This window comes from Silurus meridionalis, chromosome 22, assembly GCF_014805685.1.
Source record: "Silurus meridionalis isolate SWU-2019-XX chromosome 22, ASM1480568v1, whole genome shotgun sequence".
In the NCBI taxonomy this organism is placed as follows: Eukaryota; Metazoa; Chordata; class Actinopteri; order Siluriformes; family Siluridae; genus Silurus; species Silurus meridionalis.
The window spans coordinates 11672318-11686339 of NC_060905.1; the positions used below are offsets into that span (position 1 = coordinate 11672318).

The 14022-nt window shown below is 39.5% G+C and overlaps 1 protein-coding gene across 3 annotated transcripts in view; it reads left to right on the forward strand.

The window, feature by feature from the left end:
* Window positions 1-14022, forward strand: part of trioa (trio Rho guanine nucleotide exchange factor a) — a 106639-nt gene that overhangs the window by 40706 nt on the left and 51911 nt on the right. For all 3 annotated transcript variants that reach the window (XM_046835447.1, XM_046835449.1, XM_046835448.1), the window contains exons 3-4: window positions 2815-2889; window positions 13034-13148. In XM_046835447.1, the coding sequence (XP_046691403.1) occupies window positions 2815-2889; window positions 13034-13148 (190 nt within the window). The remainder of the gene's footprint in view (window positions 1-2814; window positions 2890-13033; window positions 13149-14022) is intronic.

Below are 14022 nucleotides of genomic sequence, written 5' to 3' on the forward strand. Positions count from 1 at the left end.
TTTAACACCATATTTCCATATTAAGGTTTTATTGCAAAGAGGTGCAGTAAATCCAGTATCTTTTGTGGTCAATGCATGTTTTCTTCACTTTCCAGTGGATGGCACTGCATACTATATATCTATATATAGTGTATATGTATAATTTTGCTAATAGATGAGATCACTAGCTCTCACTATCTGCTTGTTTCTGCATTTCTGAAACCCCCAGGAATTCCGGCTTGCAGGATGAGAAGGATGCCTTTGAATTTCCAGAGTGTTTTCTAGATGCGTTCCACATGAGTCTCTCTAAAATATACAATCTATGGACTGCGTTAGTGTATGTTTATGTAGTCTGTAAAATATCTATTTATATTTGTCACAAACTCAAAAGGATGGCGTGTGGCTGAGGATGCAGTGTGTTTGTGGCAAAAATAAAATTTTTTTTTTTTTTGGGAATCTCCTCCGAGGAACACCGCAAATCGAGAAAGTGCGAGTCATCCAACTGACCTCTATCTTTTGTGTTAAAATGAGGTGATGACCTTTTAGGGGGAAAAAAGGCAATGAGAAATCACATTATTAGCATCGAAGGAACCCCAATTTGCAGGTAGTGTGATTACGTCTGTACAGGCTGCAACCCCGAGCGTGTCGTACGTCCCCTCATTCGCTGTTCTTTACTTATCTCTTTACCACGGGTTCAGTGATGGGAGACAAGTCGTTTCATTCAGCTGGAGAAGAGCATGTGTCCCAGCTTCCCTGGTACAGCAGTGTGTTAGAGAGCAACCCATAACCTGGCTTACACACACACACACACACACACACACACACACACACACACACACACACACACTTCCTTTCCATCATGCAGCTGCACGAGAGAGCTCCATGTGTCTCCTGCGTATGCTGCCTGATATGATCACTCCATCACTGACATGTTCTCTGAGGGTTGGGCTGAGCTGCAGATTTCTCCACCCTCAATAACTTCTCACAAACAGCAATGCACCTTATTTTGCACATCTGGTGTCCCTGACTAAGGATTTACAGTCGAATCACAGATCAATGAAAGTGAAATTTCAATCCGTCAACCAGGAGATATTGGATTCATTCACGTTAATTTTTTTCTTAAAAGCTTTTTTCCTTTCACATTTTATTCACAGCATTATTATAATAGACTGTATATTAACCTACTGGGAGAAAACTAATTTGATAGCACCTGTGTGAAGATTCAGCTGTAGGATGGGTAATTGAATAAGGCTCTTCCTATCAAAGCATTGAATCTTTAAATATTTGTAGTCATTCTAATTTTTATATATATATATATATATATATATATATATATATAAATCTGCTTGTTAAATCATGTTTGAAACAAAATAATTTTTTAGGTTATCCCCCCCTTTCTGTATGTTGTTTTACAGTCGGTGTATAATACCAGTGTTTAATTGATGGTGTAATCACCTGAGTGAGTGAAATCACAGACTCAAAACTGCAGAAACATCAGGAAAAGAAAATGTTGAACTTTTTTGAAAACCTAGGCCAGGGGATCCCCGAACTACGGCTCGCCCCCACATTTGGAACGGCCCTCTGAACAATACCAGAGAGATATTTTGTAATTGAGGTATTTTGCCAAATGTAATTTTAATTATATGCTTTACTCATATCATATCTGTACCTGATGATAAAGATTGGCTTTCAAACAAAATGTTCCCTTAGTTATTAACATTGCCTAATTATTTGTTAGTTTCCCTCACCAACCATATGCGCAAGTAAGTAAATGTTTTGATTTCAATAGAAATGGATATAAAAATGTCTGATGTGATAATGATGCTCCTTTTATAGTCTTTATAATCACTTGAAAAGGAATGCTCATTTGTCTGTGCGGTGCAGAACACAATAAACTAGTCTAGCATCAGGAGGCATAAAAAATACATTTAAAATCTCCACAGTAATACTTTGGACCATGTTATTTTCCGACACATTTTTACAGACCCACCCGGCCCTTATTAAAGAAAGGAAACATTATGTGCCCCTCACAGAAAACAGTTTGGGGACCCCTGACTTAGCGGGTCCAGCTTGGCTGGTCCGTTCCTGTAACACAGTGCCAAGGCCGTCTGATGATAACGCACGACAGACTCTACCCGTTATCTAAGTGTCGATGGCTTTGCTTCTCACCATCAGTTAAACAGGGGTTAAAGACCTGCATCATCTTTCATTTCATATCTTATAGCATTCAAAAGCACAGCTTTTTTTGGACAAGTCAGGTTTCTCTACATAAAATGATTTATCTCCATGAAAGCATTGCTTTCATGTCCTATCAGTGTGTACAATAGCTATTAACAGAATGTCACTTACACTATTAGTGCACGCGTGTGTGTGTGTGAGATATGAGTCAGATCCTGAGCACAGCCCGGACCTGAGCGAGTCACAGTGAACACATATCCAGTCTGGTAGCTGGCTAATGACTAACCTTTCCAGCTCTGCTTTAATAAATCGAGCCAACTAGTGAATCATAAACAGCAAGTGCTGCTGGTTTACCCAGCTTACTGCTGAGCTCATGAAGGAGTGTCTGACGTCTCTCTCTCTCTCTCTCTCTCTCTCTCTCTCTCTCTCTCTCTCTCTCTCTTTCTCTCTCTGTCTTTCTCTCTCTCTCTCTCTCTCTCTCTCTCTTCTCTCTCTCTCTCTCTTGTTCAAGAACTGTTTTTGCTCTGTTTTGTTTTGCTAATCTCATAGATAAGTTCTAGACACTGATCGGTATAGTTTGAGACGATGCTTTGCTCGACTAATTACTGTTTTTTTTTTATTTTTTATTAGAATCTTAAATGTCATTTTGTTTTTCAGGATTTCGACGAAATGAAGAGATGAAGGCGATGGAGGTTTTGCCCATTCTAAAGGAGAAAGTGGCCTTTTTGTCAGGTAGGTTGTGATTAGGGTTGCAGAATTCTGGGAATTTCCAATACTGGAAACTGTTAGCCTGAACTAGGGAACATAAATGTTGTTGGAAAATAATTCTTGCAGGATAATCCTGGATAAAACAACCAGATTGAATGCAATTTCAGTTGAATTTCTATCTTCAGTCACATGCACACAGCACACTTACTGCTTACCACGCCCCCTACATGCACTGTGCATTTTTCCATAACATTGATCATTTCTTTACTCCTGCATGCCCTGTTTTGGCGAGTATTCACATAAATTACATATATATATATATATTAGATACTTTTACATTTAAATCTTTCTTGTGCTGTGTGTAAGCTCTTGTGCAACAAAATTATACTAACAATTAAATCAGTAAAAAAATTAATTAATTATTTATTTTTTATTTTATTTTATGCCTATTTGTTTACATGCATTTACATTGTGTTTGGTTATTTCTTTTTTTTTTGTTTATTAAAAAAAACATATTTTCCGCATTTGTATCGTAAATGATTTTAATTTCTGCCAAATAAAACAACACTTTTTAAAATCCATCACCTCCAAGCGGGTTTACACGGCGTGATTTCGGCAATTAAAACCTGCAAACTGAAATTAAATCCGGCTCAAATTCTTTAGCAGACTGAAAGAGAAAGTGTTCTCCATGTCTGATTGTACCATGAAGAAACAGTACACCAGAAAATGACCGTCCAGTTTACTCCATCAGCAGGAATCATGCTCATGCAGGAAGTGGAACCCTGTGAAGCGTGAAAAGAGGTTCATGTTGTCATAACAATGCATCAATTCAACACATACCGTTTGCTAAAGGGAACTCCACAGTTTCAGTAAAGGGAAATAGTTAAGCTACAGAAATTACATGACATTCTGTACAGATGTGTGCTTTCAACACCTTGGAAGAACTGCGTTAGAAAAGTGGCAGCTCGGTGGTTAAGATGTTGTTCTATGGTAATTAGGTAATTAGTAATTAGGTAGATATTTCAGGTAATTAGTTCAAATCCCTGCACCACTAACTGCTGGGCTTTTTTATAATATATATATTTTTTGTTTTATTTTTTTTCTCTTTAGTTTAAGGCCCTTATCTCTCAACTGCTCATCTTTATATATAAATAGCTCTGCATAAGGGCATCTGTCAAACGCCATAAATATAACCTGCATACAACTGTGATGGTAATGTGTCCAAAAACTTTTGACAAGATATCAGACATTCCCCAATTCCATAATTCAACAAACTGGCTCTACTTTGAAATCTCACATGCTTTTTGTTTTGCCTTTAATATATTTGTAGCCGTCTGAGTTTTCTTTCATCTATGCTGTGGCTTGCAGTTAAGCAGTGTACCTGCTGTCACACGTTATAGTTACTAATATTCCGACACACCAGACGTATGTATGGCATATTTTGGAGCTATTTTTACATTAGCTGCTGCATTCTCATAGACACCAATGCTCAGCTGGATCAAGGATCACGAAGGGGGAATTCATAGCTCCTCAGTTTCTTAGATGTTTTTGTGTGTATCATGAGCTCATTGGGCCTGAAGTACTAAATACATTCTCGTGACTTGTTGATTGTAACAGTATTAGTTGCTATACTCAGATCTTATCACTGCACATAAACTCACACCTTCAAAGTATTAAAACATGAAGCGTGCAAAACGGCTGCCGGTTCATTTCAAATCTGCATCCAATCTACACTATATAGACAAAAGTATTAGGATTTTCGCAGCTTTAAGTAATTCTTCCCTCAACTGCTACCACAAAGTTGGAGGTACACCATTGTATAGGACGTCTCTGGATGCAGTAGTGCGACATTTTCCCTTCACTTGAACCAGGAAACCCAAACCTGTTCCTGTATGATTGTCACTGTGCACAGTGTAAACCTCATTACTATATACTTTTGCATGGTTTGGAGTGGAAGATCTTGAGAGGCCTGCTATAGATCTCTGATCTCAACCCTAATGATCACCTTTGGGATGAATTGGATCGCTGACTGCACCCCAGGTCTCCTCACACTACACCATTATCCTGACTTTACTAACATCTTTATGGCTGAATGAGCACAAATCTCCACAGACACACTGAAATCTAGTGGAACATCTTCCCAGAAGAGTGGAGGTTATTATAACAGCATATTGGGACTAAATGTGGAATGCGATGTTCAGAAAAACAAATACAAATCTTACAGGCAGGTGTTTCCCATTTTGACCCATGTAATGTAGTGTATGTGGCCTGGACTACACTTTATACAGTGTGTTACAGAAATGCACCTTGTTTTAGTGTCGGTTACTATAGTAACAATAAGGTATTACAGTGAGCGCATTAATACAAACCTGTGTAGCTGGAACTACTGTCAGAGCTGCTGCTGTAGTAAATGAATCACTTCCACAATAGGAATTATAGAAACTCAGCAGTGGTGTAAAGGATAAAGTTATAATCCGGTTTATAAATCCGGTTTCTACTTAATCATAGTATGAATATACAAGTCTGCTGACTGTACAGCGACAATAAAGAAATCGTACATGTTTTTAAACTCGCATCTGCCTCCAGTTAAATATTATAGCAGTAAATGGGGATTTAATGTTGAATTGGATGTTCAAAAAGCACATATAAATCAGATTTTTGCAAACCTTTGCCAAATTGGTGTATATTAATTTAATTGTGAATAATAAACATTGTGAAGCTAAGACACTAACTTGCAATCCGGACTAATATTCTATTAAAGAAATTGGCGGAACTGAATTAATTAGACAGAGATTAACAGTGTGGCGAGGAGAATCGGAAAATGCCGATTGATGCAGAAGGAAGACTCGCATGGCAGGTGCGTGCACCTGGAATCAGAATGCGGTGAGAGTTGGAAATGCAATCGTTTCAGTGAGTTGATGATGCAGATTTAATGGACGAGTACTTTTTGGGAGAAGATGGTGCATGCTGGAAAGTTCAAGAAATAAATTACTGCGAGTGGCACACACGAGAGGGAGAACGCTGATGGTATGACGAAGTCTATTTAAAGACTAATTGCCACTAAATTCTGTGTTATTTGACTGTAATAATGTGCAATATGGAGAATAGTTGTGTATCTTGTTTAATATATTTAAATGCATGTTACGTAGTTTGCGTTTCTAAAAATTACAAAGTGGTGACGTACTGCTTAAATAACGATAGAAAACAAGCTAGTATGCAAACGAACAGTTTGTTTGACATTGAGACAGTTTGTATGGAACAATCTGTATTTACATTAGGTTTGTTTACAAATAAGTGACTGTCTTTTTTTATCATCATTTTTTTAATTGTTTTTTCACCTTTAAGGTTGTCAACCTAATTCACTCTGCTTGAGCTGAATTGAATAATCACTGTCAAACCTGCACGAACTACCAAATACAAGAGCTGAAAAGTGATTTGGAGTTGTTCCCTGTGTCCCCTGTATTGGTGTGGTGTGGTGTGGTGTGAAAAAATGTTTGCCCACTTCCTGATTTTTTTTTTTTTTTGCATGTTTTTCACACTTTAAGGTTTCAGATCATCAAACTTATATTAGTAAAAGATAACAAGTGAAAACATGCAGTTTTATAATGAAGGCTTTTATTATTGAGGCAAAACAAAATCCAAAACTACATGGCCACAAAAAAAGTGTTGGCCCCTGTTAAAAATGTGGTTCATCATACCTGAGTTCAATTTCTCCAGCCACACCCAGGCCTAATTACTGCCTCACCTGTTCGCAATCAAAAAATCTTTTAAATAGAACCTGCCTGGCAAAGTGAAGTAGATCAAAAGATCCTCAAAAGCTAGACATCATGCAGAGATCCAAAGAAATTCAGAAACAAATGAGAAAGTAAGTAATTGAGATTTATCAGTCTGGAAAAGGTTATAAAGAAATTTCTAAAGCTTTGGGACTCCAGTGAACTACAGTAAGAGCCTTTATTCACAAATGGCAAAAACATGGAACAGTGGAGAACCTTTCCAGAAAATTACCCCAAGAGCAAAGCGACGACTCATCCAAAATGTCACAAAATACCCCACAACAACATCCAAAGAACTGCAGGCCTCACTTGCCTCAGTTAAGGTCAGTGTTCATGACTTTACCATAAGAAAGAGAAAATGGTCTGCATGGCAGAGTTCCAAGAGGAAAACCTCTGCTGAGCAAAAAGAACATAAAGGCTTGTCTAAGTTTTGCCAGAAAACATCTTGATGTTCCCCAAGACTTTTGGGGAAAATACTCTGTGGACTGATGAGACAAAAGTCAAACGTTTTGGAAGGTGTGTGTCCCATTACGTCTGCCGTAAAAGTAACACTGCATTTCAGAAAAAGAACATCATACTAACAGTAAAATCTGGTGATGGTAGTATGATGGTATTGGGCTGTTTTGCTGCTTCAGGACCTGGAAGACTTGCTGGGATAAATGGAACCATGAATTCTGCCGTTTACTTAAAAATCCTGAGGGAGAATGTCCGGTCATCTGTTTGTGACCTCAAGCTGAAGCGAACTTTGGTTCTACAGCAGAACAATGATACAATACACACCAGCAAGTCCACCTCTTAATGGCTGAAGAAAAACCAAATGGAGACCTTAAAGTGGCCTAGTGAAAGTCATGACCTGAATCCTATTGAGATGCGGTGGCATGACCTTAAAAAGGCGGTTTATGCTTGAAAACTCTCCAGTCTGGCTGAATTACAACAATTCAGGGGGGCAAACACTTTTTTTTGTAGGCATGTACTTTTGGATTTTGTTTTCCCTCAATTATAAAAAGCTTCATTTACAAACTGCATTTTGTTTTCACTTATCTTTTACTAATATTAGTTTGATGATCTGAAACCTTAAAGTGTGACAAACATGCAAAAAAAAAAACAAAAAGAACTCAGGAAGGGGCAAACATTTTTCCACACCACACAACTACAGGGAACACAGGGAACACCACCAAATCACTTTTCAGCTCTTGTATTATCTTTTACTAATATTTAAATTATTTTAATGAAACAATAATGTGTGACAAACATGCAAAAAAGATATGGGGGAAAACTCTTTCACACCTGTGTGTGTGTGTGTGTGTATGTATATATATATAATATATGTATGTGTGTGTGTATATGTGTATATGTGTGTGTGTATGTATGTATGTATGTATGTGTGTGTGTGTGTGTGTGTGTGTGTATATGTGTATATATGTATATATATATATATATATATATATATATATATATATATATATATATATATATATATATATATATATATATATGCATGACATTATACCATTATGACCAGTGAGCGAATAACTGATTATCTCTTCGTCATGGCATCTGTTAGTGGTTGAGAGATTATTAGGCATCAAGTGAACATTTTGTTCTCAAAGTTAATGTGCTAAAAGCAGTGAAAATAGACAAGCGTAAGGATGTGAGCGAGTTTGACGAGGGTTATATTGTAATTGCTAGACGACTGGGTCAGAGCATCTCTAAAACTGCAGCTCTTCTGGGCTGTTCCCGGGCTGCAGTGGTCAGTATCTATCAGAAGTGCCCCATGGAAGGAACAGTGATGAACCGGTGACAGGGTCATAGGTGGCGGAGGCTCATTGATGCATGTGGGGATTGAAGACTGGCCCGTGTGGTCCGATCTAACAGACAAGCTCCTATAGCTCATATTGCTGAAGAAGTTAATGCTCGAAGGGTCAGGACTGTTTTAGCAGTAAAAGGGGACCAACACTATTAGGCAGGTGGTCATAGAGTTTTTCCTGATTGTTGTAAACCCTGTTGTCTGTCTGGTTTCTGAAACTTTGTGTCCCAAGCTTAAATACAGTGGCTGAAAAAGCGAGCAAGCGTTAATTGCCTCATCATCAGGTGAACACAACAAACACAGATCATGCCAGGGGCTGGAGTGGCACTCATTTTTAGCCCAGGAGTTACATGATGCAGAACAGCACACTCCATTACTGGTCCACTGGGAATTTTCCAAGCCTCTCGATTACCACTATGGCGTTGGCATTCATTTATTCAGGGAGCATGATGTAATGTCTGGGCTCTGGTGAAGTTAGCCATTACACAAGCCGCTTGGCCTTCTCTCTGAACTCCTGGCTTTTGATAAAAGATTATTCTTGGTATAAACACTTTCATAGTAGTAATGAGAGATCTAATGAATTCTACAGACTCATTACAATCATTACAATCCCGTTCACATTTTTTTCCCCCAATTATCCTGCTACTGCAGCCCTGCAGTAGACGAGGCTGGAAGAGGAGAAATGCGGGCACAGCATTCTAAATGTGTGCCAAAGCATTCGTATTACATCACTTACAAGCAGAGGCTTTATTGCAGTTTGACAAGCGTTTACATCATCCTACATCTTTACAGCTTACAATATTCTTCTACCTTGCTTAGTTTGGGAAAGATATGATGCTCATCTACACAGTTCATCTGTTCTCATGGTCACAGGCTTAGTGCAAATTGCTTGTATTTTTACAAATATTTGTTATTTATAATCCGTGCATTTACTCTGTCATATCGGCTGTTTTTTTCGGGTATATGCTAGGATTGCATCTTATTAGGTTATTTAAATATCTATGTAAATAAATATCTCCTAAATTTGTGGACTCTGGAGTTGGGAAGAAGGAAAAAAAATTAATCATAGTGCCCGTAGTCTCGTCTTGTACCTTCTTTTTCTTTTTTGCATACAAGTCTTCCGTACCAATTATGAAACGCTGATGATGGCTGAACGAACAGAAATGTACATGACCATTTTTGTTGTGGAAAAGTGGCAAACCCAAACTCGTACGATTCTTTGTGCCGACTCTGAAGATGTGCGTGTCCTTCAGTTCCCATACTGCTTGCTGTTTGCAACATAAATGTGTTTAAAAGAGAAATAAAACGGGAAAGGAATGAACAGAGATCGTGCCTCTGCTTAGTTCTATCACTGACAATGTTCTTGACTGACGGGACTAAATCCTGATGTGGCTTTCTGCTGATGTAATTCGAACACCTCAAGGTTAAATGTGTGGTACAATCTGAGGTGCTTTGTAACTATAGACTCCCAGTTGACCTGTTGGTCTTTCACCTCTTATCTCTCTCGTAATCAAGATGTTTTAGCCTGCAAATCCTCTCCCACAGGATGGTTTTAGTTGTCCGCACCATTCTCTGTAAACTGTACAGGCTGATCATCGGTGGCAGCACACGGATTCCACAAGCACTCCCCAATCTCGGAGGACCCCAGGCATCCCCAGTTCTTCTTTCTCCAGTCAGAGATTGAGTATTAGGAGTCATAACCTGTAGTCAGATGCAGGATTAGTGTTAGAACTCGTCCGTTCTGTCCAGCTCCTGGAGATATCGTGGTCTGATTGTAGCTTTGCAGTACCTGAAGATGCATGTTGATGCTAGCAAGCTGCTTGAATTCGACAAAGAAAAAAAACCCATTAATATTTAATAGAGTAAATAGAGTCATCAATCCTTTCTAATCTTTATTTATGCACATTAAATTTTTTCCCCTCACACACTAACTCGTCCTGTTCGCTCAGGTAAAAGGAGCGGCAAACAAACCCCGGCGCGCTCAGCTGGAGTAGCTAGCTCTTCTCTGAAATGCCTCATAGGCATACAACACAAAGGACACACGGCAAGTGACCTTCCAGCTTTTGAATAGCAGGAGCTTTTGTTCACATCTCCCAGGCTCGAGGATGGAAGGGATTATGCTTTAGCTTCACTGCAGGGCTCCAATCAAGAAAAACAAGAAATCTCTCGGCGGCGCCTTTTTGCACTCGAGGTTACGGGACTAAAGGATAACAAGCACAGACAGGACACAATGCGAGCAGTGTTGCCATGGAGATGCGAGGCTGTCAGGTGTGTATCTGCTGATGCCACAAAGAGGGGGAAAAACCGGTCAAAGAATCACGATTATGTGCAAGACATATAAAAATAACGCTGCCGTTCTTTCAAAGGAAATTCCACGGCCCACACGGCTCTCACTCGGGGATGTTACAGCATGAAAATATTCCTGCCAGTGGATAAGACTGTTGATCCAATTACAGTGTATATTCAGTTAAACAGATTCAGCACATTGCGGCTTAGGAAGATCCGCGGGGATATCCTGGCAGGTCTGCTTTGTTCTGGTTGAGTTGGTGCACTTTACACTTTACTGGGCCCGTATGCTGAGTACAGAGGATTTTAAAGGCGGGAAGGAAGCAGGAACAACAACAGAAGGGATTAATGCTCACTCTTCATCTGCATCCTGTAGTTTACCGTTGGTTAATGTTTAAATGGAGGCAGATGCGAGTTTAAAAACACAAAATATTGGAAGACGTCTTTATTGGCTATGTTCAGTAAGCAGTGGATGATATCAGAAGAACGGGACGTGTTAATCAGTCTACAACAACGGCTAGCAAAGGGAGCAGAACAACGTTAAATACCTCCTGCATCGTTCAAACCGTGTGTATGGGAGCGTTTCCTTGCTGTAGCCTTTCTTGTAACAAATTATATTTGTCTCCTCCCCCTTTTTGCCGATCCGTGAATCAAAATAAAAACCGTAATGTGAGCCGAAACGTGAGCTTTGTGATCTGTTGCACTCATACTAAGATTAAGTAGAAACCGTATTTATAAACCGGATTATAACTTTATCCTTTACACCACTGCTGAGTTTCTATAATTCCTATTGTGGAAGTGATTCATTTACTACAGCAGCAGCTCTGACAGTAGTTCCAGCTACACAGGTTTGTATTAATGCGCTCACTGTAATACCTTATTGTTACTATAGTAACCGACACTAAAACAAGGTGCATTTCTGTAACACACTGTATAAAGTGTAGTCCAGGCCACATACACTACATTACATGGGTAAAAATGGGAAACACCTGCCTGTAAGATTTGTATTTGTTTTTCTGAACATCACATTCCACATTTAGTCCCAATATGCTGTTATAATAACCTCCACTCTTCTGGGAAGATGTTCCACTAGATTTCAGTGTGTTTTTGGAGATTTGTGCTCATTCAGCCATAAAGATGTTAGTAAAGTCAGGATAATGGTGTAGTGTGAGGAGACCTGGGGTGCAGTCAGCGATCCAATTCATCCCAAAGGTGATCATTAGGGTTGAGATCAGAGATCTATAGCAGGCCTCTCAAGATCTTACATTCCAACCCATGCAAAAGTATATAGTAATGAGGTTTACACTGTGCAGTGTCAATCATACAGGAACAGGTTTGGGTTTCCTGGTTCAAGTGAAGGGAAACAGTCATGCTTCTGCATTCATAAACATCTTAAACAATTGTGGGGAAGAATCACATCTGGCTGGAAATATCAGGTGTCCTGGCACCCCCTTGTCTTACGAATACGTCAGCCCTGAAAAATATCTTTTGACTCCTGTTGGAGTGCACTCTTGGACCTGATCATTCATAAATACGCAAAAAGAGCAGCTTCTTATTTTCCTTTCTAAATTCGGCAGATGGACAAATCGATACTTTACTCTGGAAAGAGTGATGGCGTGTAGACGTTTTGAACTGGATACCCTGGAAGCTCCACCCCCTCTCCCTTGTTATAGTCGTAATGTTACATCTCGTTTTGTCGGTTTTCTCACTTGTATGACACGCAGACTTTCTGTCAAGTAAATAAAAATGCCTCGAGTTCGTTCATGCAAAATAAAATCGTAATTTTTTTATTAGGAAGTAGATTTAAAGCTTGGAACCACCCTGTGAAGAACAGCCTGGTTAAGCCCTTTTAGAGGAACTGAAATGTGCCCGGTGTTTACCTGAACCCTCTGTATTAACCTGCACTACGGTTTCAAACTCGCATTTGTGGGGGAAAAAACAAAAAACAAAACAATGTCGAGAAAAGTTTTCACCCCATCAATGTCAAATCTGCTTTGTTTCTCTTCAGACTTGGCAGGTCCAAAAAGATTTCCACCAAATTCGAAAACAAAAATACGTCTGTACAATGAATGTGTTTTCAGCATTTTTAATAATATGCAAATATTCCAGAGAACGAACAAACACGCTGATGTAATCAAATGAGCATCAGCCAAACACAGTCATGGAGAGAGCAGTCATCATGCCACCAATCTGTTTCCTTCACTGTGTATTTCTTTATGCATTTTCAACATTTATAAAATAAAGCTTCATTTGCAGCAATCTTTTACCGGTGTTGAATTTCCTGTCTTTTCACTTCCACTAGGTGGCAGAGACAAGCGCGGTGGTCCTGTTTTAACGTTCCCGTCACGCACCAATCACGACCGAATACGACAGGAGGACCTGCGCAGACTCATCGCGTATCTAGCCGGCATTCCCAGGTACCGTCTCTACACACTCAAATAACTCGCTATCGAGGTTTTTTCATTACATATCTGTACCCTACACGTAGAAACAACTGTGTGTGTGTGTGTGTGTGTGTGTGTGTGTGTGTGTGTGTGTGTGTGTGTGTGTGTGTGTGTGTGTGTGTGTAGACTAAGGCAACGCAGTACTGTGTGATGTAATGAAGCCATAAGCAGGAGATTACATCCACACTGCTGTGTAATGATACTGTGCAGCATTTTGCTTTAATTAAACAGGTGATTAGTGGTGTGTGTGTGTGTGTGTGTGTGTGTGTGTGTGTGTGTGTGTGTGTGTGTGTGTGTGTGTGTAGACTAAGGCAACGCAGTACTGTGTGATGTAATGAAGCCATAAGCAGGAGATTACATCCACACTGCTGTGTAATGATACTGTGCAGCATTTTGCTTTAATTAAACAGGTGATTAGGGGTGTGTGTGTGTGTGTGTGTGTGTGTGTGTGTGTGTGTGTGTGTGTGTGTGTGTGTGTGTGTGTGTGTGTGAGAGAAACACTCCTCACCCCCGTTTACCTCTTGAAATCGCTGTATACTGCTGTCATTAGTTCAGACTCCATACGCTGTAATTAGTAGCATTACATCAATCACAGCTTGTTTGGAGCTCAGTTGTCATCTGTAGCGTTTTACAGTTTAAAAGAATTTCTCTGTTCAGCTGTGAAATTGTGCTCTAAGTCAGTGGTCCCCGGGCCGTGGACCGGCACCTGTCCGTGGGTCAATTGTTACCTGGCCGCACAGAAAGAATACATAACTTACATTATTTCCGTTTTATTTATTATCTGATTCTGACCGATGTTTTATTTTGGAAAATTACCGGATTATCTCCGCCACATCTGTCTATGACT